General features: G+C 39.6%; 1 protein-coding gene across 1 annotated transcript; it reads right to left on the reverse strand.

Annotated features, from left to right (window-relative positions):
* Positions 1 to 978: 978 nt before the first annotated feature.
* SERPINB13 (serpin family B member 13) lies at positions 979 to 25,290 on the reverse strand (the record flags this gene model as incomplete). Its single annotated transcript, XM_080926246.1, has 7 exons — positions 979 to 1,380; positions 2,733 to 2,888; positions 3,060 to 3,202; positions 4,674 to 4,791; positions 5,161 to 5,289; positions 24,576 to 24,632; positions 25,126 to 25,290. The coding sequence occupies 7 exons, from the start codon at positions 25,288 to 25,290 to the stop codon at positions 979 to 981; spliced, it is 1,170 nt and encodes a 389-aa protein (XP_080782372.1).

Raw genomic sequence — 25,290 nt, forward strand, 5'->3', positions numbered from 1 at the left:
AAGCACACCATCTGGTTATCCAATACTAAAGGATCAGCCCTGAAATCATGAGTGACATCATACAGACTGAGATGATGTTGAGCAATGTATATACATGTATCTATCTGCATGTGACAGGTATTGAAAAGGAATGCAATGTATTTGAAGGAGAGAAAGGAGGAGTATATGACAGGACTTGAAGGGAGGATGAAATATTGTAGCTATATTTTAATCTGAACAATAAAGAAGAAAAATTAAAAAGAAGTGTCACCTGACTGTAGCCATTCCTCACTCAAGAATTCAATACAAAGCTTAAAGAAAAAAATGCTGCTCTTCTAAAGGATAGCCCAAATATTTACTTTCCAGAGCCCAAAAGAATGACGGGGTTAGAGTATGCAATTACATTCGCAATTATTTCTAATGCTGAACCGTTTCTGAAACCGAAGGTGTGGAATAGGCTGTCAGAACGGAGGACAAGCCCAGGAAATCTCTCTGACTGGCACACTCTTATTTCATTTGTTCTGACATTTAGGTTCTATACTCCACTGGAAAGTTTCTAAATTCTCTTTCATGAGTGTAGGTCCCTGCTACCTAACTCCAAAGGAAACACACTAGCTAGCAAATTGTTGTTTTGTTTTACCTGTACTTTATAATATTCCGAGATAATAGAAGTGGATGAGTCATAACATCATTCATAGAATCCTTTCTCTTCATTAAAAACAAACAAACAGCAACAACGAAAACTTATTCCTCGGGGCACGCTCCTGGTACTGATGGATTTTTGAAGGAAAACAAGCTAAGAACTGATGTTGACTGGCCTCCTGTGCAGTGCACGCGTGCTTTAGATTCACTTTCAAACAAATTTTGAAAATGTGCTGTTGCTGCCATCGTGCCTTGATTTAACACTGAGGCCCGAGCACAATAAAGGACTTTGAAGCGCGTGTCTGAACCCCCACGGCCTGTGAACCCCGAGCGCTCTAATGTTCCAGCTCGACTATCTCAGGGAGAAGAAAACCTGCCGAAGAAGAGAATGCTGTCAGACTCTCTGTGTCTGATGAAGAACAAGAAAGGATGGTTACAGTGCACAAGTTCGCAGCTCGCAGATGACGAGACCTTGAAGCCCACTCCAGTGCCTGCAGTGGCTTCAACGCCTTCCTCAGTCACCACCAGGAACGACCTGTGCAGGAAATTCTGGGCGTGCAGCCCCGAGCGCGCCGACATTCCGGAGTAGTCCGCATGCTCGCTGAAGGCACTGCGAACGCCCACAGCTTCCAGCATGGGTTCCAGATCATAGGTCTCCTCCACCCGCAAGCGGGGCAGCCGCAGGTCCACCCGCCTTTTCTCCAGATGTCCCGGACTGGTCCACTCTACCAACTTCTCAGGAGATAGTTTATCGATTATCTACAGTTGGAAAGGGAAATCCAAGGACATTTTAAAAGCCGCAAACTGGTTTGAGTCAGCCAGAAAGCATGACTCTTAGTAATAAACGCAGACTATCCATTTCACACTGCTGTCTTTTACTCGCTATTTCCCTGTATTATATTATCTGTATATAGCATGGAGTGAATCTTTCAAACTAAAAACAAGACATTTCAAATTCTGCATTTCCATTTCTGCTCTCCTCTAGTTTCTCCGTATGTGTGAGTACATGCAGTCATGGTGGGTATCTTGTTTTTACACTGTAAGTCTCTCATAGGCTGATAAAGTTACATAATACTTCTGTCAATTCCCTAACTCTTAGATGACAGTCAGCATTATTTATTCTCCTTGCATACATTTAATAAGTATGAAGCATCATAATGTACGATGATAAATTCTGCAGATAGATAATTAACAATTACTATAAATTTCCAATTAGGCACCCCACTGTATTCAACGTTAAAACTGAAATTTCTGACTTGACTAACAAAGCCAGTTTTCATCTTCTGAGCCATTTCGTTAGAGTGATACCCAGAAAGAAGTGTGTGTGTGTGTGTGTGTGTGTGTGTGTGTGTGTGTGTGTAAAGCTCCAATGTGTGTCCCATGTTATTTAGAAATATTATTCACCTTACAAAGCTAGCAAGATTCCATGGTACATATTAAATTCAATGAGTGCTTTCTATGCCCCCCACAGTGCGAGGCTGTACTTCCCTACTCATAGAAAAAGGCCATGTATTAAGCCACATAGGCTAATTTAATAGACGAGAATACTGAGTAACAAGGAAGTTTGGGAGATTTATGTTTGGAAAATAACTTATAGAATAAGTATTTGGAGCTACACCTTCCTGGTGTCCAAAGCCCAAAACACTAGCCTTGACACTGTTTTTAAAAGGGGGTTGGACTTAAGTCAAGAATAAGGATCAAAAGAAATCTTAAATTCAAAATCCAAGGTTTGACCAAATTGCATGCAAAATCTCTGGGTTCATATATATATATATGTTTATATATATATATATATATATTGTTTTCCAGGTGAAATGTTCATAGACATTAATTACTCCTCAGAAGAGAGTCTTCAGAAACCCCCAATACAACTTAAAATATTAATTTAGCTGATCTCAATACAATTGCATAGTAGTTATTCTCAATAAGTCTATTCTTGGACAGAGAGATCAGCCAGTAGCCACTTCACAAAGTGAGAAGTAGTTCCCAAGTGACACAGCCAGGCATCAAATGTTCAAAAGCCTTGTTCCCAGGCCCAGTGGGTACAGGGGATACAACAGAGGGTGATAGAAAATGGTATCAACCAGGAGCTGCCAAGGTTGGCGGTTTACCTTCTCCAGACCATCTATGTCATTGGGCAGAAGCACAAACATGCTGAGATCACTGTTTTTATATGGAATCCCCACAATTTTGGCCTGCAGGTCCTCTAAGAGGGTGAAACTGAAGGAGCTGCACTGGGCCATCATCTGCACAGGTTTGCTTATGTTCTTCAACAGATAAACAGAAACAAAGTTGTTAACATCCAAGTCATCTGGCACCCACGTAGCCCGTGGAAATCATACAACCTCGACCAATGCCAAAAGTCTGAGTAAGCATTTGGCCAAATGACATCAGACTGTACATGCCAGACAGAAGCAGACACACATAAACAACCATACCTTATTCAGCCAGAAGTCCTCCTCCTTGGTATGTTCTTTCTTAAATTCTCTGTCCCACAGGCCTTTAAAATAAACTGTATTTATTAGCACCAGCTTGGTGGAGCTGTTCAAAGAGCCTTCTGGAAATAGGTCCTTGACTTTTTCTGGAGAAAAGTAAAGAACAGAGAAGAGAGCTTTGTCCTGCAAATTCATGATTGTGTGTGTGTGTGGCCTGTGCAGATGTGGGTGGGCTTTGGCTAATCACCAACACTATAGCCAAGTGAACACCTGAAGGGCCTGGCGGAAACCTGAAGTCAGCTGTTTCCCTGCAGCTGTACTTACTACCAACAGAAGCAACTCATTTCCACTCTCTGTGACTCAGTTTCCACATTTATAAAGGAGAAATATGGCCTGCTTCATGAGGTTGTTGAAATGAATAAATGGTCTGGTATGTGTGGACCTGAGATCACTACCTGGCCTTTCCAAATCACTCGGTTTTGGCGATTTATTTTTATCTTTTGAATAGAGTCCTCACAGCTGTGGTTTAGAAGTTACTTATTTTAGTAGAAACAGAATCTGTGGTATATATTTGAAATGGGGTGATTGCCTGTGCACCCCAAAGTCCAACATCAGATTGTCTTTCACTATCACGTTCCATCTTGACAGAGATGTTCCCTGAGCCTGGAGCTCAGCACTGCAAACAAGCTAGCTGGCTAGTAAGTGCCTACCTCTCTCCACCCTGAAACCCAGAATGCTAGTTACAGACACACCCCACTGGCCTCAGCTTTGACATGGGCTCCGGAGATCTGAATCCTGGCATTGCTGCCGTGCAGGTGTCTCCTCGGCCCCAGAAATTTACATTTTGGATTCTTGCTCAGTTCCCAGCATACTAAATACTGAAAAATGCTGTTCAGCTGACTTTTCAATATACTCCGATTTTCTGATTGCTTTAAGTTTCTTTCCTTAGTTAAAATACTAAGAAAAATATTTACTGATAGGACAGATTTTATTAATTGAGGTAATAAAAATGGTAGACGTTACCCATTGCTCCCCCAAAGAATATTTCCATCTTAATGTTTCTTATGTGTTTGATTTAGGACAGGATAAGAAGAGACGAATGAGGAAAGAGTTCCTCAAATCTTCTACTGTGGAAAGTTCTGAAGGCTTAATCATTCCTACAAGATTCCCACGTGTGAAATAGGGCCAAGTGACCCAAGCTGTAGCCAGCAGACAGGTCCTAGTGGAAGAGCTGCGTGCACCTCACTTAACAAGGAAAGTGGAAACCCTCTGTGCCTTTTGCACTTAGGACCCCAGACTCGAAGAGAAAGTCTGTGGTACAGCCAGTAAGCTAAAGGTACGTATGGCACCAAGCCTGAGACTGCAAAGATAGTGTGAGTCACAGCCTGCACCAACAATACTCACCATTGAATCGTCACACACACTGAGGTCATTCTGCCCTCTGCAGTGCCCTAGCCAACCTTCATGCCGACCCTCGCCTGCACAAATCTGCCAAACCCATCTCTAACTTCTCCCAAAGATTATCCATCTGGGATCTGTGCAGCATCAAGCCCAAGGCTTTGGTCACAGCCAGTGATCAAGAAGTGTTTCTTGCTGAAGATCCAATTCATACTCTACCATTTGTTTGGCTTTCAACCCAGGAATTAATCTTCTTTCGACTTTCGTCTGCAGCATTTACAAAATCAACAGGCTCCAGAGATGCATGGTAATATTTTTCAACATAATCTATGTATTTCTTTAGGAAAGAAATAGAAAGAGATTGAAGAATTTACTTATCAAGCACAAATGCCTCTTAATAAATGTGTCTGTTCATTAGAACTAATGTCAAAACCTGGAGTTGTAGGTCCTGAGGGGGGGGTGATGTTTCTAATTCCCTCTGCCAAGCATGGTCATGCAGGTGCAATAAGATTAAAGAAAAACCAGGCATAGACTCCGAAGACTAAAAACAGAACTGCCTGTGTAGAAATCAGGCTAGAAAGACTAGCGAAACAATCCTGTGGCAAGCAGCCAACACGGTAGCATGGCCCCAGGATTCAGTCCTAACAGGGATAGTGGCCCATTCGTTGCTGCCACTTAAAGATGAGGCGAATACAGCAGAACTTACTTGAAGGAAGAGGTATGTTTTTTCTCCAAACAGCCTGTTGCTTATGACCAGGTCATAATCATTAGTAAATTTGCTTATTTCAGTCAAGAGCTTTTGGAATTGATGATGTATGTCTTCTGTCTTCTCAATCTTCAAAATCAAGATGAAAAAAAAAAAAGAAAAAAAAAAAAAAACCTCAGTGGGTTATCTTGACAGAAGCAAGCCTAGATTCTCTTCCAAAAGGATCTGGCTACAGTTTCCTCTGGTGAGCAAATTTGAGGGAAGAATAGAGCCGTTGGTCCCTGAATGTCATTTGGCATTCTGCAGAGCCAGATACAAGCCATAAACTATCTCAGCTGCACCGAGCGCCTTTCTCCATCAGCCCCAGTACCTTACTGCAGATCTGTCTTTTCTGATACAGTTTCACTTTGGGTCTAAAATGTAACTGCTCACTGGCAGCTTCCTGCTTTTGTTTGTATCAACTGATAGACTCTAAACATTTGAGAAGGGTAAATGATTCCCCAGATAATTCCTCTGCACTGACACTTGAATGTTTCTGTTTTAAATATTGGATAATAAAAGTGTTTCTTGATGGAGTAAGTCATCACTTATCAGAGCTACAAATTGAACTAAAATGAAATTTTTTCCTGTTTTTTGAAAAGTCTTCTGGATATCTTCTATAGGGTGTACCAGGCTTCTGAGTGTAGTATATTGTAGCTATTGCATGGCAACATTGCCTGAGCCAGAACACATTGTTAGAACAGAGCAGAGCATCATCTCATGATCTATTGAGTGGGCTGTGGTTGTTTTGATTCACAGAGGATACAAGGACTTGCAGTTTAGTTTTCAAGTGAGCAATCTATTTCTGATTCCACACGAGAACTGAAACCCCATTTTCTTGTCCAATACGATGCCCATGTTTACTTAATTCACTGTTGTATCTCTTGTTTTCATTTCTCATGCTAAAACTGCCTACCACAGTTCCAGGAAAAAAAAAATGATACACAGTTGAATTTTGAAAAGAATTAATAACTCTTTAAAGACGTTTAAATTGAAATTGTGTGTCCCCACTGTTCTGGCAGTCTCTGCGGAGCTGAATTTGACATTTGCTGCCTCCTTGCTGTTAGGAAACGTTAAGTGGCTAGCAACCAGTTGTTGATACCTTCAGTTGATTGGGACATGCAGTGAACCAGTCAGAGTATCACACCCTTTGGGATTTAAGAGTTTAATGCTCATTAATTTTCTCAGTGAGCCATTTGTGACTAAGCTGACCTACAAATAATGGAAAAGAAGAAAATCCTGTTTTCAAACAGGTTTGGGGGTTTAGTTTACATTATTCTGGTATCCTAGGAGGTCACAACAAAAACCATTTAATAGCCTGGAGTTAGTAAAATCCCAAGATCTTATTCCAGAAGTAAGAAAGATATCCTCATCACCAAAGTAACTATAGGACAGGCTTCATTGTAGCCCCAAGAAGATCAACCATGTATAGGATCATGTTCCAAAATCTAACTACATCAGCCTTTACTGTGTCCCCAAGATCACCAGCCATCTTGTTCCAAAATTATAAACTGTAAATAAACAAATTCCAAATCAAAACTCATGGGAAAATAGTAACAGCTGCAACAAAGACACAGACAGGTAGATGTTCACATGAGCATCTTCAGATATTCACATCACTCTTGAAATTAAAAAAAAAAATCATTTTCCTACATGAAGGATCTTAGACCCTGAAAACACATTTAAAAGAAAGCACCTTCAATAAATGATGCTGGTAAAACCAGATGTCTTCAGGTAAACAAAATACAAATAGATCAACACTTACCACCCTGCACAAAACTCAAGTCCAGTTGGATCAAAGACCTCAACATTAGGCCAGATACACTGAACCTGATAGAAGAGAACATGAGGAATAACCTTTAATGTACTGGCACAGGAGACAACTTCCTGAACAGAACACCAGCAGCTCAGGCAGTAAAGTCAACAATCAAGAAATGGGACCTCACCAAACTGAAAAGCTTGTATAAGGAAAAAGACACCATGTCAAAAGGACAGAACAGCAGCCTATAGGATGAGAAAAGTTCTTCACCAACCCCATATCTTACAGAGGGCTGATATTCAAATTATATAAAGAATTCAAGAAACTAGACATCAAAAAAGAAAACAAATAATCCAATTACAAAATAAGGTACATATCCAAATAGAACTCTCAACAGAGGACTCTCTGATGGCTGAGAAGCACTTAAGGAAATGTTCAACATCCTTGGCCATCAGGGAATGCAAATCAAAATGACTTTGACATTCCATTTTACACCTGTCAGAATGGCTAAGATCAAAACTCAAGTGCCAGCTCATGCTGGCAAGGATATGGAACAAGCAAAACACTCCTCCATTGGTGGTGGGAATACAAACTTGTACAGCCACTTTGTAAATCAATATGCATTCCTCAGAAATCCCTTGGGAACCTAACTCTAAGTCCAGATTACCACTCTTGGGCTTATTCCCAAAGGGCATCTCATTTTACAATCAGGACACTTGCTCATTTATGTTTATTATAGCTTTATTCATAACACCCAGAAACTAGAAACAACTTAGATGTTCCTTAGCTGAAAAATGGATAAGGAAAATGTGCAACATTTACACAGTGGCATATTACTCGGCTGCTAAATAATGACATGATGAAGTTTGTAGCCAAATTGATGGAACTAGAAAACAATCATCCTGAGTGTGGACTCAAAAAAATATGAATATGCCACGTATTTACTTGTACATGAAAATTAGCCACAGAATAAATGATAACCAACCTCTAATCCTACAATCTGTAGACTGAGAAATGCTATGGATAGAAAAGGCTAGGGAGCACACATAGAACTCCCTGGAAGGGGAAAATAGAGTAGATTCTACAGGTGGACTAGGGGCTAGTGAGGACAGGAATAGGGGGATCAGGTGGGGAGTGGGTAAATGGGGTTGAGGGAAGGAATGCAAGGGGAGACAGATGGAATTAAGGAGCATTTGAGGGGAGTGGAGAAAGATAGTGCACTGAAATATCCTAAAATATATGATAAAATAATTTTATCCTACTGAAGTCTGCTAATAATGGGAGAGACAGAGAGAGAGAGTCCCAACTGACCATCCCTTGTCACCAAATGAGGTTTCCAGTAAAGGAACTGGGTTGCATTCAATTTACTATTTGACTAAGGGTTTCCTATGGAAATCCCCAGGCATTCCAAGCTGTTGTCGAGAGAATGGGTTACTCTTTGAAAACTGACATCAGAGCCTGCTGAGAGCAACACACAAAGAATTTATTGAACACGGAGAAGCCAAGCGGGTGCCTACATGGAAACTTCTCCCCGTGTTCTAATGTTTTCGGTTTGGTACAGTACTCTGCGGGCTAACTAAAGGGAAATGTCAACATTAACCCAGCCACAAAACCTTTGACCTACAATCTGTCCTGCATGCAAAATATGCTAGGGCAGTGCTGGCACGGAACTTGTGGAAAGTAGCCAACCAATATCTGCTTTGACTTAAAGACATCTCTACAAGGTGGAACTCATACCTGACACTTCTTGTGTGACCAAGAGCAAGAGACCAAGGGTACAATCAAATACTACCAGTCAATAAATAAATAAATAAATAAATAAATAAATAAATAAATAAATAAATAAATAAATAAATAGAACAATAACATGACCCATCACGTTAGTCCGCTGTACTCAGTGTCTTATTCAGTCAACACCAGAGAGGCTTTCTCCTGCAGTGGATGGGAACAAATACACAGACCCAAAGCCAGGCATTATGCAGAGAAAAGGTCCTTGGAACACAGTTCTATATGGAACATCTCCATCAAATCCCTCCCATCAGAGCTCAGAAAGCGCTGGGAAGAGGCGGCAGGAAAGTAAGAGACAGAGAAGACAGAAGACACAGAAGAACAGGCCTTCTGAATCAGTTGAGCAAAGCTCATATGGACTCACTGAAGTAGAAAGCAAGGACCCACACAGGAATGCACCAGCTCCTCTGCATATATATCATGGCTCTCCTATTAGTATTAGTATTAATATTAGTATTTTTATGGCACTCCTGAGTGTGTGAGCAAGCGGTTCATTGATTCTTGTGCCTTCTCCTGGGGCTTTTGTCCTTATGGTACGTTGCTTTTGTCCACCTTTGGTATGATGGGTTTTGTTTTATCTTACTGTAATTAATTCTGTTGTATTTTGTTGTTGTCCTAAAGTATAATGTTTTGGTTAAAAAGTTTATCTGTGCTGTTAGTGCTGAATTAGTGACCTGAGGATAGTACTAAATGGCTCTCTCTGAATTCCACAGAGGACAAAAAAATTAACAAAAATATATGCCCTACATAAAGAAATCTGGGTTACTTTGGTGTTCGAAGCTTTTGGGCTAATATACACTTATCTGTGAGTGTTCTTTTGTGATTGGGCTACCTCACTGAGGATGATATTTTCTAGTTCTGTCCATTTGCCTAAGAATTTAATGAAGTCATTGTTCTTAATAGATAAGTAATGCTCCATTGTGTATATGTACCACGATTTCTGTATCCAGTCCTCTGTTGAAGGACATCTGGGTTCTTTCCAGCTTCTGGCTATTATAAATAAGGCTGCTATAAATATAGTGAAGCATGTGTCCTTGTTATATGTTGGAGCATCTTTTGGGTACATGCCCAAGAGTAGTACTTCAGGTAGTACTATGTCCAGTTTTCTGAGTAACCACCAGACTTATTTTCAGAGTGGTTGTACCAGCTTGCAATCTTACCAGCAGTGAAGGAGTGTTCCTCTTTCTCCATATCCTTGCCGGCATCTTCTGTCACCTCAGTTTTAATCTTAGCCATTCTGACTGCTGTGAGATGGAATCTTAAGGTTGTTTTGATTTGTATTTCTCTGATGACTGAGGATATTAAACATTTCTTTAGGTGCTTCTCAGTCATTCAATATTCCTCAGTTAAGAAATCTTTGTTTAGCTCTGTGCCCCATTGTTAATAGGATTATTTTATCCTCTATAGTCTAACTTCTTGAGTTCTTTGTATATATTAGATATTAGCCCTTATTGAATGTAGAATTGGTAAAGATCTTTTCCCAATCTGTTGGTTGCTGTTTTGTCCTATTGACAGTGTTCTTTGCCTTACAGAGGCTTTGCAATTTTATGAGGTCCCATTTGTCAATATTTGATCTTGGAGCATAAGGCACTGGTGTTCTGTTCAGGAAATTTTCCCCTGTGCCCATTTGTTCAAGACTCTTCCCCCACTTTCTCTTCTATTAGTTTCAGTGTATCTGGTTTTATGTGACGGTTCTTGATCCACTTGGACTTAAGCTTTGTACAAGAAGTTAAGAGTGGAATGATTTTCACTCTTCTACATGCCGACCACCAGTTGAACCAGCACCATTTGTTGAAAATATTGTCTTTTTTTCTACTGGCTAATTTTAGATTCTTTGTCAAAGATCTAGTGACCATAGGTGTGTGGGTTTATTTCTGGGTCTTCAATTCTATTTCATTGATCTACCTTCCTTGACTCTGTACCCATACCAGGCAGTTTTTATCACAATTGTTCTGTAATACAGCTTGAGGTCAGGAATGGTGATTCCCCCAGAAGTTCTTTTATTGTTGAGAATAGTTTTTGCTATCATGACTCTTTTGTTATTTCAAGTGAATTTGCAAATTGCTCTTTTTAACTCTATAAAGAATTGAGTTGACATTTTGATGGGGATTGCACTGAATCTGTAGATTGTTCTTGGCAAGATGGTCATTTTTACTATATTAATCCTGCTAATCTATGAGCATGGGAGAGCTTTCCATCTTCTGAGATCTTTTTTAATTTCTCTCTTCAGAGTCTTCAGGTTCTGCCCACCTGGGCATTCATACCATATATAGACACAAAACCCAGACACTATTGCAGATGCCAAGGAGTGCTTGCTAACAAGAGCCTGATACAACAGTCTCCTGAGAGGCTCTGCCAGAGCCTGACAAATACATATGTGAATGCTCACAGCCAACCATTGGCCTGAGCACAGGGTCCCCAGTGGAGGAATTGGAGAAAAGATTGAAGAAGCTGAAGGAGTTTGCAACCCCATGGTAAGAACAACAATATCAACAAGCCAGACACCCCGCAGAACTCCCAGGAACTAAACTACCAACCAAAGAGTATACATGGAGAGACCCTTGGCTCCACCTGAATATGTAGCAGAGGATGGCCTTGTAGAGCATCAGTTGGGAGGAGAGGCCCTAGGTCCTGTGAAGGCTCAATGCCCCAGTTTAAGGGAATGCCAGGGCAGGGAGGCAGGAGTGGGTGGATGAGTTGGGGAGCACCCTCATAGAAACAGGGAGAGGGGGATTGGATATGGGGTGTCCAGAGGAGAAATCAAGAAATGGGGTAACATTTGAAATGTAAACAAATAAAATATCCGATAAAAAGAGAAATTTCTAAAAGATTGAAAAAAAGAAATCTGGGTAATAGAAATGTTCTGGCATGATATATATTATAATAAACACTATTTTATGACTTATTTTATGTCAAAAAACATAAAAGTACTGCAGAATGGTTTTTTCAGGTGAAGTGTTCGCCACCAACAAGCTTGATGACCTTAGCTCAATCGCTGGAACCTACATGGTGGATGAAGGTAAGTGACTCTTGAAATGTACCATGGAATGTACCAATTTCTTATTCAGAAATTTTAGCAAGTGAAAGTTACAGATAACAAAAGAAATCCATGATAAGACAAGCTGTAGTAAATTTTTTAAGAGAAATAAAGTGTTAAATTACCGCCAAGGTTATCAACTAAACAGCTTGACAGTAGCAATATTAGAATCTGAGAATAGGCTCTTGTAATGGCTATCATAATTGCAAACTAAGAATTCTATACAAAATTTTACAGTCATTCAGACATAAGCAGAATTAAACACAGTCTGACAGCATCCACTATGCAATTCATTACTAGAGAAACCACAAAAGATTGACATCTGAAAACCGGCAGAAGAGGCATGCAAGCCTCCCCACAAGGACATGACATGCTAACACAGTCACCTTGTTCAAAGGTTCCTATACTCCTTCAGGTAGTTAGAGTTGAGTTCCCTGAAATCAACAGGAAAACCAGTGGAACTCACTCACCAAGGTGCCTTCTCTCCTTCCCACAACAAAGCACAGAGACTGCAGAGACAGCCTGCTTCTACCCCCACCCCAAAGAGAAGAGAGGAACAGAAGAGGAACAGTTCGTCCAGTGCTTTGGCTTCTGAGAGACTGTCTCACCGTTACATTATAACATGAACAAGGTTTCTGTCCAAGGAGCTCTGCACTGGACTAAAAGCCAACAGGGAGAGTGTAGGAATAGCAAATCACAAACTTCGGTTGAAATGCTAAAACAAGCTTCTCAAAGACACTACTAGAGGTGCTCATCTGTCTTTCTAGCAGATTTTGTGCATTTCAATGATCTTTTTGAAATGCATATTCCAGGATGGGTGTAGTGGTTCACATTTTAAATCTCAAACCTCAGAAGGCAGAAGTGGGCAGATCTCTGAGTTGATAGTCAGCATGTCTACATAGCTAGTTTCAGGTCAACTAGAGATATATAATGAGACCCCGTCTTTAAAGAAAAACAAAAAGAAAATAGAAAGAAGGAGGGGAGGGAGCAAAGGATTAAAAGAGACAGGAAGGAAGGAGAAGGGAAAGAGGAAGGGAGGGGAAAGGCAAGAGAAGAGAGAAAGGGGGAGGGGGAGGGCAAGGGAAGGGGAAGAAAAGGAAAGGGAGGAGAAGGGAGAGATGTTGGTTCTTAATGTCAAACATAGTGGTAGTTGGTTCAATTCAGTTACCTTTGCCAACTCAAAATTAGCACTTGATACTTCGAAACATTGATGTATTTTATAGCCTCTTGGGAAAGCTAAAAAGCTAAACAAACAAACAAACAAACACACACACACACACACAAAACCTTCACAAAGACTAAAGGTAAAATACACTGTCCTTGGTGGATTAAAAAGTTGTCATTTATCCACAATCTAACATAAACATTAGTTACAAACTCTCTAAATGTGGACACTGCAACACTGAATGCCCTCTTACAGTCACTGGCCAAAACAGAGAACTCTGGGGCATGATGCCACTGGTAGTTATAAACAGGCCTACTTAGTGTTCTTAGACACAGTGCAGAAAAGTCTAAGAAAGTATTCTCCTTTTGAAATAAGGAGTCTATACTAGTAATAATGGTAGTTTTAAAATGGGACATAGTATATATAATACTATCATTTATAAATAGTATAAACTTTTTAGAGTGCTATATCTATCTATCTTAAGTCTATTAATGAAGCGAACCAACATGCTTAGAAAGGCAAGTCATTTTGAGTTATTATCACCACAGAGACTGACTTTCTCCAATAGGACTATATTGAGGCCAGGGGTTTTATATAAAAAAAATTTAGCATAGATATAAGATGTCCTAAAAATACTAAAACACTCTAATGAATATTCAAAGATTCCATCATGTCCATTCTTTCCTGTTATATAAAATGCTAGAAGAGTTTGAAAAATATCCCCTGGAGTCTCTACCTGCACCTACTGGGAAAAGCCCAGTAGAAAAAGTTTTCAAATACCATAGACCAATAGCAGACAATGAGGGATGGCGAGAAATGGGAATATTTAATTTAATCCACTCTAATCAAAGTAAAAATAATTCTCTAGAAACTGACCTTAAAAAATAGAGGCACATGAATTGCCACAGACATTTCCAAAACAACTGTAGACTATTCAATAAAGTAAGAACTCACAGATACGGGACACCCAGACAGACAGGACTGGCAAGAACCGGTGGAGAACAGATTCTGACTAGCCAGGGGGCAGAGAGATCTCCACGGAGCACACAGAAAGTGTGCACCCGCTCGGCTTGATCCAGGGATCCAGGAACCCTGCGGCTGCATTGGGCCCTCTGTTCCCAGCCAGTGGCTTCCAGGGTGCACAACAGCCACTCGGAACATCCGCCACCAGGAAGAGCGGAGATCCAGGGACACAGGCCAGGTACAAGGGAAAGGCAAGAACCAATCACTGACAACAACATGGCAAGAGAAAAGCGAAAGAACATACCCCAGGGAAACCAAGACAACCTGGCAACACTAGAACCCAGCTCTCCCATCACGACAAACAGCTGAACACCAAACACTCCAGAGAAAGAAAACTCAGACACGAAATTCTACCTCAAGATGATGATAAAGATCCTTAAACAAGACTGGAGGAAAATCATAAAGAATTAGAAAGTTTTAAAGAAGAAACAAGAAAAACACTCAAAGAACTAGAAGAAAACAAAACCAAAGAGATGAAGGAATGGAAGAAGGAATTTAAAATGGAAATGGATACAATAAAGAAAACACTAAAAGAGACAACCTTAGAGGTAAAAATCCTAAAAAAAAGAAATCAGGAGTCACAGATGCAAGCATTTCTAACAGACTACAAGAGATGGAAGAGAGAATCTCTGGGGCCAAAGACAACATTGAAAACATAGACAAAACCATCAAAGAAGATTCAAAAACCAAAAAGCGCATAACCCAAAATGTGCAGAAGATCCAGGACACAATAAGAAGACCAAACCTAAGGATAATAGGATTAGAAGAGGGCAAAGAATATCAACTAAGAGGTACAGTAAACATCTTAAACAAAATCCTGGAAGAAAACTTCCCTACCCTTAAAAATGAGATGACCTCGAGCATAAAAGAAGCCTACTGAACTCCAAATAGGTTGGACCAGAAAAGAAATTCCTCCTGACACATAATAGGCTAAACACCAAGTGCCCAAAGCAAAGAAAGAATACTAAAAGCAGTAAGGGAAAAAGGTCATGTAACATATAAAGGCAGACCAATCAGAATCACACCTGATTTTTCAACAGAGACTATGAAAGCTAGAAGAGCCTGGACAGACATCATGCAGACCCTAAGAGAGCACAAGTGCCAGCCCAAGCTGCTATACCCAGCAAAACTATTAATCACCATAGATGGCGAGATGAAGCTATTCCAAGACAAAACTAAATTCACACAATATATAACCACAAACCCAGCACTACAACAAATTATGAGTGGAAAGCCCAGTACATTGAGGGGAACCACCTCATAGTGAAAACAAGAAAACTTCCAAGCAAGAAAACTAAAGGAAGAAAGACACAAAGGCACAATTCAACCTACAAAAGCAACAATAGCAGGAAACAGCAACCACTATTGCTTGATATCTATTAACATAAATGGACTCAACTCCCCAATAAAAAGGTATAGGCTATCAGACTGGATACATAAACAAAGCCCAGCATTTTGCTGCATACAGGAAACTCATCTCAGAGACAAAGACAGACACTATCTCAGAATAAAAGGTTGGAAAAAAACCTTCCAAGCAAATGGCCCCAAGAAGCAAGCTGGAGTGGCCATTCTAATATCGAATAAAGTAGATTTTCAACCAAAAGTTAGCAAAAAAGATAAGGAAGGATACTTCTTACTCATTACAGGGGAAATCTGTCAGAAGGAATTCTCAATCCTTAACATATATGCTCCAAATATAAAAGCACCCATATTCATAAAAGAAACCCTACTAAAGCTCAAAAAATACATTTTACCCCACACAATAATAGTGGGAGGCTTTAATACCCCACTCTCACCAAAGATAGATCATGGAAACAGAAACTAAACAAGGACAGTGTAAAACTAGCAGAAACTATGAACCAACTGGAATTAATACATATCTATAGAACATATCATCCTAAAACAAAAGAATACACCTTTTTTCTCAGAACCTCATGGCATCTTCTCGAAAAATAACCATATAATTGGACACAGAATGAGCTTCGATCAATACCAGAAGATCGAAATACTCCCATGGATCCTTTCAGATCACCATGGTCTAAGGATGGTCGTTAATAACAACAAAGACAACAAAAAGCCCATATACACATGGAAACTAAACAATGCTCTATTAAATGATAGCAGGGTAACAGAAGAAATATAGAAATAAATTAAGGAATTTCTAGAATTCAATGAAAATGAAAACATTACATACCCAAACCTATGGGATGCAATGAAAGCAGTACTGAGAGGAAAACTCATAGCTCTGAGTGCTTCCAAAAAGAAACTGGAGAGAGCATACACTAGCAACCTGACAGCACAGTTGAAACTTCTAGAACAAAATGAAGCAGATACACCCAAGAGGAGTAGACAGCAAGAAATAATCAAACTTAGGGCACAAATAGACCAAATAGAAACAAAAAGAACCATTGAAAGAATCAAGAAAACCAAGAGCTGGTTCTTTGAGAAGATTAACAAGATTGATAAAACCTTAGCCAGTCTAACTAGTGGGCAAAGAGAGAGAATCCAAATTAACAAAATCAGAAAGAAAAGTGGAGAAATAACGACTGAAACTGAGCAAATTCAACAAATCATCAGATCCTACTACAAAAGCCTATACTCAACAAAGCTGGAAAATCTGGAGGAAATGGATGAATTCCTAGACAGATACAAGATACCAAATTAAAACCAGGACCAGGTAAACCATCTAAATAATCCCATAACACCTAAAGAAATAGAGGCAGTCATCAAAAGCCTTCCAACCAAAAAAGCCCAGGTCCAGATGAGTTCAGTGCAGAGTTTTATCAGACATTTAGTGACGACATAATACCAATACTCTCCAAACTATTCCACAAAACAGAATCCGATGGAACTCTACCTAACTCATTTTTTTGAGGCTAAAATTACCCTTCTTCCTAAACCACACAAAAACCCTACAGGGATAGAGAACTGCAGACCAATCTCACTTATGAACATTGATGCAAAAATACTCAACTAAATCCTTGCAAACCGAATTCAAGAACACATTAAAACAATCATTCACCATGGTCAAGTAGGCTTCATCCCTGGGATGCAGAGATGGTTTAATATAAGGAAATCCATCGATGTAATCCACCATATAAACAAACTCAAAGAAAAAAACCATATGTTTATCTCACTAGGTGCTGAGAAAGCATTTGACAAAATCTAACACCACTTCACGTTAAAAGTCTTGGAAAGAACAGGAATCCAAGGTCCATACCTAAACATAATAAAAGCAATATACAGAAAACCAACAGCCAACATCAAACTTAACGGTGGGAAACTTGAAGCAATCCCACTAGAATCAAGGACTCAACAAGGCTGCCCACTCTCCCCCTACCTATTTAACACAGTACTGGAAGTCCTGGCTGGAGCAATTAGACAGCAAAAAAAGGGGGGGGATACAAATTGGAAAGGAAGAAGTAAAAACATCACTCTTTGCAGATGACATGATAGTGTACTTAAGTGACCAAACAACTTCCACCAGAGAACTCCTACAGCTCATAAACAAGTTCAGCAAAGTGGCTGGATACAAAATTAACTCATACAAATCAGTAGCCTTCCTATATTCAAAAGTCAAACATGTGGAGAAAGAAATTAGGGAAAAGGTACCCTTCACAATAGTCACAAAAACTATGAAATACCTTGTTGTGACTCTAACTAAGCAAGTGAAGGACCTGTATGACAAGAACTTCAAACCTCTAAAGAAGGAAATCGAGGAAGATCTCAGAAAATGGAAAAATCTCCCATGATCATGGATTGGAAGGATCAACATTTTAAAAATGGCCATCCTACCAAAAGCAATCTACAGATTCAATGGAATCCCCATCAAAATTCCAACCCAGTTCTTCATTTAGTTGGAAAGATCAATGTGCAATTTCATCTGGAACAACAAAAGACCTAGAATAGTGAAATCCATCCTCAACAACAAGAAAACATTTTCGGGAATCACTATCTCTGACCTCAAGCTATATTACAAGGCAATTGTGCTGAAAACTGCATGGTACTGGTGCAGAAATAGGCACGTGGATCAATGGAATAGAATAGAAGATCCAGAAATGAGCCCTCACTTACATGGTCACCTGATTTTTGACAAAGGAGCTGTAAACATCCAGTGGAAAAAGGACATCCTATTCAACAAATGGTGCTGGTTCAACTGGCACTCAGCATGCAAAAGAATAAAAATAGACCCGTTCTTATCTCCTTGTACAAAGCTCAAGTGTAAGTGGATCAAAGATCTCCACATTAAACCAGATCCACTGAAACTATTAGATGAGAAAGTAGGGAAAACCTTAGAACACATAGGCACAGGAGAAAATTTTCTGAACAAAACACCAATGGCTCAAGCTCTATGGTCAAAGATTAACAAATGGGACTTAATGAGATTGCAAAGTTTCTGTAAGGCTAAGGACATCGTCAAGAAAACAAAACGGCAGCCAACAGAATGGGAAAAGATCCTTACCAACTCCACATCAGATAGAGGCCTAATTTCTAAGGTGTACAAAGAACTCAAAAAGCTAGACTCCAGAGAATCAAACAACCCTATTAAAAAATGGGGTACAGAGCTAAACAAAACGTTCTCAACTGAGGAATATCAAATGGCTGAGAAGCATCTGAGGAAGTGCTCGACATCCTTAGCCATCAGGGAAATGCAAATCAAAACAACCCTGAGATTCCACCTCACACCAGTCAGATTGGCCAAGATCCAAAACTTAGATGACAGCAGATGCTGGTGAGGTTGTGGAGAAAGAGGAACACTTCTCCACTGTTGGTGGGGTTGCAAACTGATACAACCACTCTGGAAATCAGTCTGGCGATTCCTCAGAAAATTGGACATAGTACTACCTGAAGATCCAGCTATTCCACTTCTGGGCATATACCCCAGAGACACTCCAATATACAACAAAGATACATGCACCACAATGTTCATAGCAGCTCTATTTATAATAGCCAGAAGCTGGAAAGAACCCAGATGTCCTTCAGTAGATGAATGGATACAAAACTTGTGGTACATTTACACAATGGAGTCCTACTCAGCCAGCAGAAACAATGACTTAACCAAATTCTTAAGAAAATGGTTGCATCTAGAGAATATCATCCTTAGTGAGATAACCCAGTCACAAAAGAACAGACATAATATGCAGTCACTGATAGTGGGATGCTAACCCCAGAGGCTCAGACTGCCCCAGAAACAACTCACAGACTGTGTGAAGTTCAAGAAAAAAAGAAAACAAAACAACAACAAAAAAAAAAGTCATGCTCAATTCTTACACACCAAGAAAACGTTGACTAATTCCAGGTTACATACTGTTTTACATGTACTTTTTGCTCATTGTAACTAGTAAGACCTTAATGCAGAGTATCAAACCTTAAAAAAAAGAAAAAAAAAAGCCAATCCCTGACACAATTATATTTGTATACATTTATGCAAAAAAATTTTAAATTTTTTTCTTTTATCTTTGTTTTTTAAAATAAAGTTTAAAAAAATTTAAAAAAGAAGATATAGAAAACCTAAAATTGTCTTGAAACAGTAAATATACAGTAAATATAGAATCATATGGTTAATTAAACATTTTTAACTTTGGTAGAAAAAAATAATCACAAAAATCTACATCATTGATACATGATCTAAGAAGAGGAAAGCTGCATTTTTGGTACTGTGAAGGGAAGGATGTACATAGTGGATGTAAGGAATAAAATGTTGCATGTGGTAGATGTTATGTGATTGCACTGGCTGGTTTTTGTCAACTTGACACAAGCTGGAGTTATAGCAGAGAAAGGAGCCTCAGTTGAGGAAAGGCCTCCATGAGATCCAGCTGTAAGGCATTTTCTCAACTAGTGATCAAGGGGGGAGGGCCCAGCCCATTGTGGGTGGTGCCATCCCTGAGCTAGTAGACCTGGGTTCTATAAGAAAGCAGGCTGAGCAAACCAGGTGAAGCAAGCCAGTAAGCAACATCCCTCCATGGCCTTTGCATCAGCTCCTGCTTCCTGACATGTTTGAGTTCCAGTCCTGACTTCCTTTGGTGATAAACAGCAATGTGGAAATGTAAGCTGAATAAACCTTTTACTCCCCAACTTACTTCTTGGTCATGATGATTTGTGCAGAAATAGAAACCCTGACTAAGACAGGTGATTATCACTTTCAAATAACTGTTAGAGGTTAGATGTTCTGTCTACAATAACAAGAAAGGATTCAAAACTACTCTTTAATAAGAAATCCACTAAGTAAATACAAACCTATATCACATTAAAAAAAAGAACAAAAGCAAAGGCCAAGATAGTTTTAATCTAAAGTCTATCCTGTAGGGATAATCTCTCCTGCACTGTATGGAAGCTTCACCTGTCAATAAAATGCTGATGGTCTGTTAGCAAAAGGCAGGGAGTAGAAGCTGCGAGTTCTGCTAGAAAGACTGGAACTCTGGAAGATAGTCAGTGGTGAGAGATTCACCCAGGACTCTGAGGAAGCTGGACAGATGAAACTGAGGAGAGGTGACTAGCCTTGTGGCAGACATAGAATAGTTTAAATGGGCTATAAAAGTTACATGCTAGTCAGGGAACAAGCCAAAGCTTATGGGCTAGGCATTTATTCATAAATAAATAAGCCTCTGAGTCATTATTAAGGACCTGGGGATCTGGTGGCAAAGCCCACGGTTACACGACCCACTAAATTAGGTGTGTTTCTGAATTATAGAAATGTATGTGATCAAAATAAAGAGAAATGCTCTACCATAAATGAGACTTCTATATCACATTCTCTTCTTCAAGGGCCCAGGGACTATCACAGAAGATTAAGAGCCATAAGTTGGAAAGGACCATGACAAAAATGTCTTCGGGACATGACAAGATCTCTGTGCTCATGAACTCGCGATAACTGTGGTTGCTTGCACAAGACCTACACGAGGTTGTGGTTCCAGCGTAGAGATTGGGAGGGGCTCAGGGGCCCCATCTCCTAGCTCAGAAGCTATTGATGGTGAATTCCTCAGGGGAGAAAGTCAGCCTTCTTTAAGCTGTTGCCTGTGCTATGTGAATGATACTCTAATCAATGGCACAGTATTCACGAGTCTATGACAGCACAAACTAGACTCCATGGCTTATTTAAATTAAAAACGGAAATGAGGGTGGAAGGGGAAACTAGGAGGTGGGGGAATCTGCGAAGACTTGAGGAGGGAAAGGCTGGATATGATCAATGCACTGTATTAATGATAGAACTTTTGAGAATTTGATAAAATATTATATACTTAAAATACGTAATAAGCCCACACTCATTTTATGAGTCTAGTGTTATTTTGGTATTGAAAGAGCACAAAAATGTACAAGAAAAATAATACTTCTGCCATTGTAATATTTTTAAAAAATAATAAAACATTAGTAAACTAAATTTATTTGATTTTAAAATATCATGACTAAGAAGTATATTATCCCACATAAATAAAAAAGATTTATCACTAGAAATTCTGTTAAGGAAACCCATTCCAATGACATAACAAAGCCATATGCTTACCAGTAGCTACAGAAAATAGAGGCACAGTATATGTATTGGCAGATTCCTGAAAACCTGTAAGATTTCAAGCCTTGACTAAGGCTTTGGACATCTGAATGAAATTATGAAATGAACCTATAATCACTATTGATAGTGATAAGTGTTTATACAATTTCTTTAGCAAACAGGTTGGTAGTCGTTTCTATTAACATTTGCACGTTGATGTGAACCTCACAAGTAATGCAGACTCCTTGGTAAGTAACTACATTTTAAGGGTTAAAAAAACAGGTGAGTAACTAAAGAAAATGTCACACATGCACAGACATATATTGAACACTATATTACAACTGAACACTAGTGAGCCATTAAAAACTCTTGTCCTTTGATATGGCATGGAGTAACCTAGAGAATTCTATGTTGCATGAAATAACCCAAACATAAAAAAAAAAAAACAGAAAAACACATTCCACGTTGTCCCACTCATGTGGAGCATCCGAGATTTGTTTTCACGGTAGAGACTAAGCGCTATTTGCCAGAGGTGGGGTAAATAGGAGAATAGAAATCAGGGAGAAATGTTGGTCAGGGAATATGTGCTTATCTTCAGACACAAGGGATGGTTTTTAAATCGTGTCTAATACAGACAAATGGGCACAGTCAGCATGTAACTTTCTTGGGCTTTCTCTGAAAGAAAAATCCTTCTAGAATGAAGGACAAATGATAGTGGAGGGGAAGGAAGGGGAAGAGGGGATCACTCTTGGTGGCTATAGAAATCACAAAGAGAATGGGGATCAGTGCTGGTAGCTATGGAGATCTCTTTTGGGGTGTCAAAAATGTTCTAAATGTGATTGTGATGATCACACAATTGTGTAATCTTACTAAGAAACATTGAATTCTACAACTGAAATGGGTCCGTTTCAGGATTGATGCATGAATTATAGTTCAATAAATCAGTTTTGAAACATGTAAAAGTTAAATTAACTTTAAAAGTATTTTATCTAATCCAGAAGTTCCAGAATTTCATTTTAGTGTATAAATACAAGATAAATAAATTATATGCTCATATATGATAGATCCCATAGATTGTTTCAACACACAACACACAAAATTAATGATTTCTATATGAATATTTTATACTAAGCTCCTGAAATCCAGTGAGTAGTTTATACCTTTAGCACACCTCAGTTCAAGCCAGATGCATGTCAAGTGTTCCCTTGACTGAGTACCACCCACAATCCAGGCACACCAGGAGACTTGTGTCAAGGATAATTTACACATTATTTGTCATAAAAAAAGAGAAAAGGAAGGGAAGAGGAAAGAAGAAAAGCCCATTAACACAACAAATTAAAAAGAAAGCTGTAAAAAAGTAACCACACTGAAAAAAATAATGGCAAAAGTTGTCATATGTAACAAAAGAAGTACATTAGGATAATGAATTCCTAATTCAGGAGAACAAAGTCTGTACTCTTAAGAGAGAACGTTATGTCCAGGGATGTAGGGAAGTGCATCGGGGATTGGTAATACTCTTATTTCTCACACTAGGAGAGGTTCTCATTGCATTATTCCTTCTACCTTCCTAGGTAATCCTGAGATTTTTAACATCACTTTGTAACAGAAAGATCAGAATACTCCAAATTCATGTGATAATCAAGTGGTACATGCCAAGGGCTGCCACTCGAATGTACATCTGTTTCTTCATCTGTTAATAAGAAGATTGTATTGTCTAGCCTCATCTCATAGAATCTCCTGGGGAAGGGATAGAGCTGGCTCACAGTGGAAGACTGATGGTTAGACCTGCCTAAAGCTGAAAGTCAACTTCCACCCAGTTCTGAAACTCTCCACCCAGGAGAAGGGCATCTGTCCACAGTAAGATGCCTTGTCTAATCCTCAGGAAGGTTCTGTAGATACTACTATGCCAAGAAAGGGAAGTACTCTGGAAGCCACTGCACAATTGATATCCTCTTACATGAGAGCAGCCATGTGACCTAACTCAGTTAAATAATCCCGAGACAGAAGTCCACAACTGAAACTGAGCCACCCAGACAACCCAGCATTGTGCGATTGTGAAACTAACAACTCACAATGCCAAGAGGTTCAAAGAATAGCTTTATAAGAGGCACTGGAATGTGATTACTGTTGGAGACAGTGTGCCTGTCTGAGGGCTCTGATCACCTTCCGATGCTAACCCTGACCTAATGAGCCTTATCCCCACCCTGTATTTGGTAAGACCAAGCGAGAGATACCAGAGCACGAGATCTGGAAAAGGACCAATGGCCCTGTGCTGATAGTATTTAAGGAAATACTAGCAGGAGGGGTAAAAAAGTAATCCTGTTTAACAATAATTAATTCACATTAGCATTACTAGATGAGTTAAATGTATGATCTAGAAGATTCTATTGGAAATGTCACAAAAGTGAATTACTTGCCAAAGTCTCATAGTCCTGACAAGCCCAAGCCAGAATTTGACCTAATTCTCTGTAACATCAAAGCTGTTATAACTTTTCTGTGTGTCAGTATTCACAGTGACTGCTGTCAGTTATGATCTCTCATTATTATTGAACATTTAGTTTGTGTGCAGTCCAAATGCTGTGATTGGAGATGCTCTTTGTCATCGGAGTTCATGTTCTGAAAGCCTAGCCCAGGTACAATGGTGTAAAGGGTGGGTAAACACTTAAGGGACCTGATGACTAAGTCAACCAAGGCACTGCTTTCAGACAAGGTTAATGAGAGTCTTCCAGAGGAGGTTAGCTCTCGGAGAGTCTAGTTCATAAAGCAGGAGCCACAAGCTCAGCCCCTTCTGTGCGCCAATAGTGTCTGGTGCCTTACATTATAGTGCATTCCAGAAGACTCTGCAAAAAAACAAATAAAAGCCACCCAATCTGAGACTTTCAACCCCCAAACCATGAGCTTTTGAACAAGATCTTATTTATAAAACTTCTAGCCTCAAGGACTTTGTTACAACAACAAAAAATAAACTAATATACCTAACAAATATGATTTGTCTCCAGTGAGTACTTCTTGAGTCAGCGGCACTAGCCTCTTCCTGGCTTTTTCTACTCCTTCCCTACAGGGATCTTTCACCTGAAGGGTAATCACACTAAAAGCTGTTTAGTACCTATTGTCCCACCTCTTTTTCTTCAGACTTTATTCTGGACCTTTCCGGGCCTCTTTCAGAGTAAAGTACCTAGCGGAGAGAAAATATTGTTATTATTGTCAAGATACACAGAAATTTCACATAATCAAGGGAAGGCTAGTACCCATGTGTTTTCAGTGGTATATAGGCAACATCATCTCCTTGAAAAGCCGGGGAAATGTCTAGGTTGCCCATTGATCTCTTCAGAGGAGCCTAATAAGGGGCTCGTTTAGGTCTTCATCTTTGATATGCAATTTAGACCACATAAAAGTTTCATAGCTGATCACAGTAGCTTTGGGTGTTCATATTCTCTTTAACTAAGAGAATAATGACTTTTTAAATGTCCATTCATCCTACCCCCACCCGAAGGAATGCCGAACATCCAGGAGGAAATGGGACCTGGAGAGGGAGGAGGCTTTCCCTGACATACCTGATAGCTCCACATCTTCATCAGCAGGTAAGGGTGCACACATTTTTAAGGCAATGCTAGAGGGTTAAATCTTAAAACCAAGTCTCTGCCTGGAAAGCAAAGGAAGCTCCTTACTTTCTGTAACTCAGAGGCAGTGGCTCCTCGGGTCCCCAGGAGGATCATGCCAATGGCTGTTGAGACGCCCACAGGGGAAAAGAAGACGTTGCCATCATCTGTTTTATTCAGTTCTTTGAAAAGATCAAACAGGAACTGTGTGGTTGATGTGCCTGGGGAGTCCAT

The sequence above is a fragment of the Micromys minutus genome (assembly GCF_963924665.1).
Source record: "Micromys minutus genome assembly, chromosome: 12".
In the NCBI taxonomy this organism is placed as follows: domain Eukaryota; kingdom Metazoa; phylum Chordata; class Mammalia; order Rodentia; family Muridae; genus Micromys; species Micromys minutus.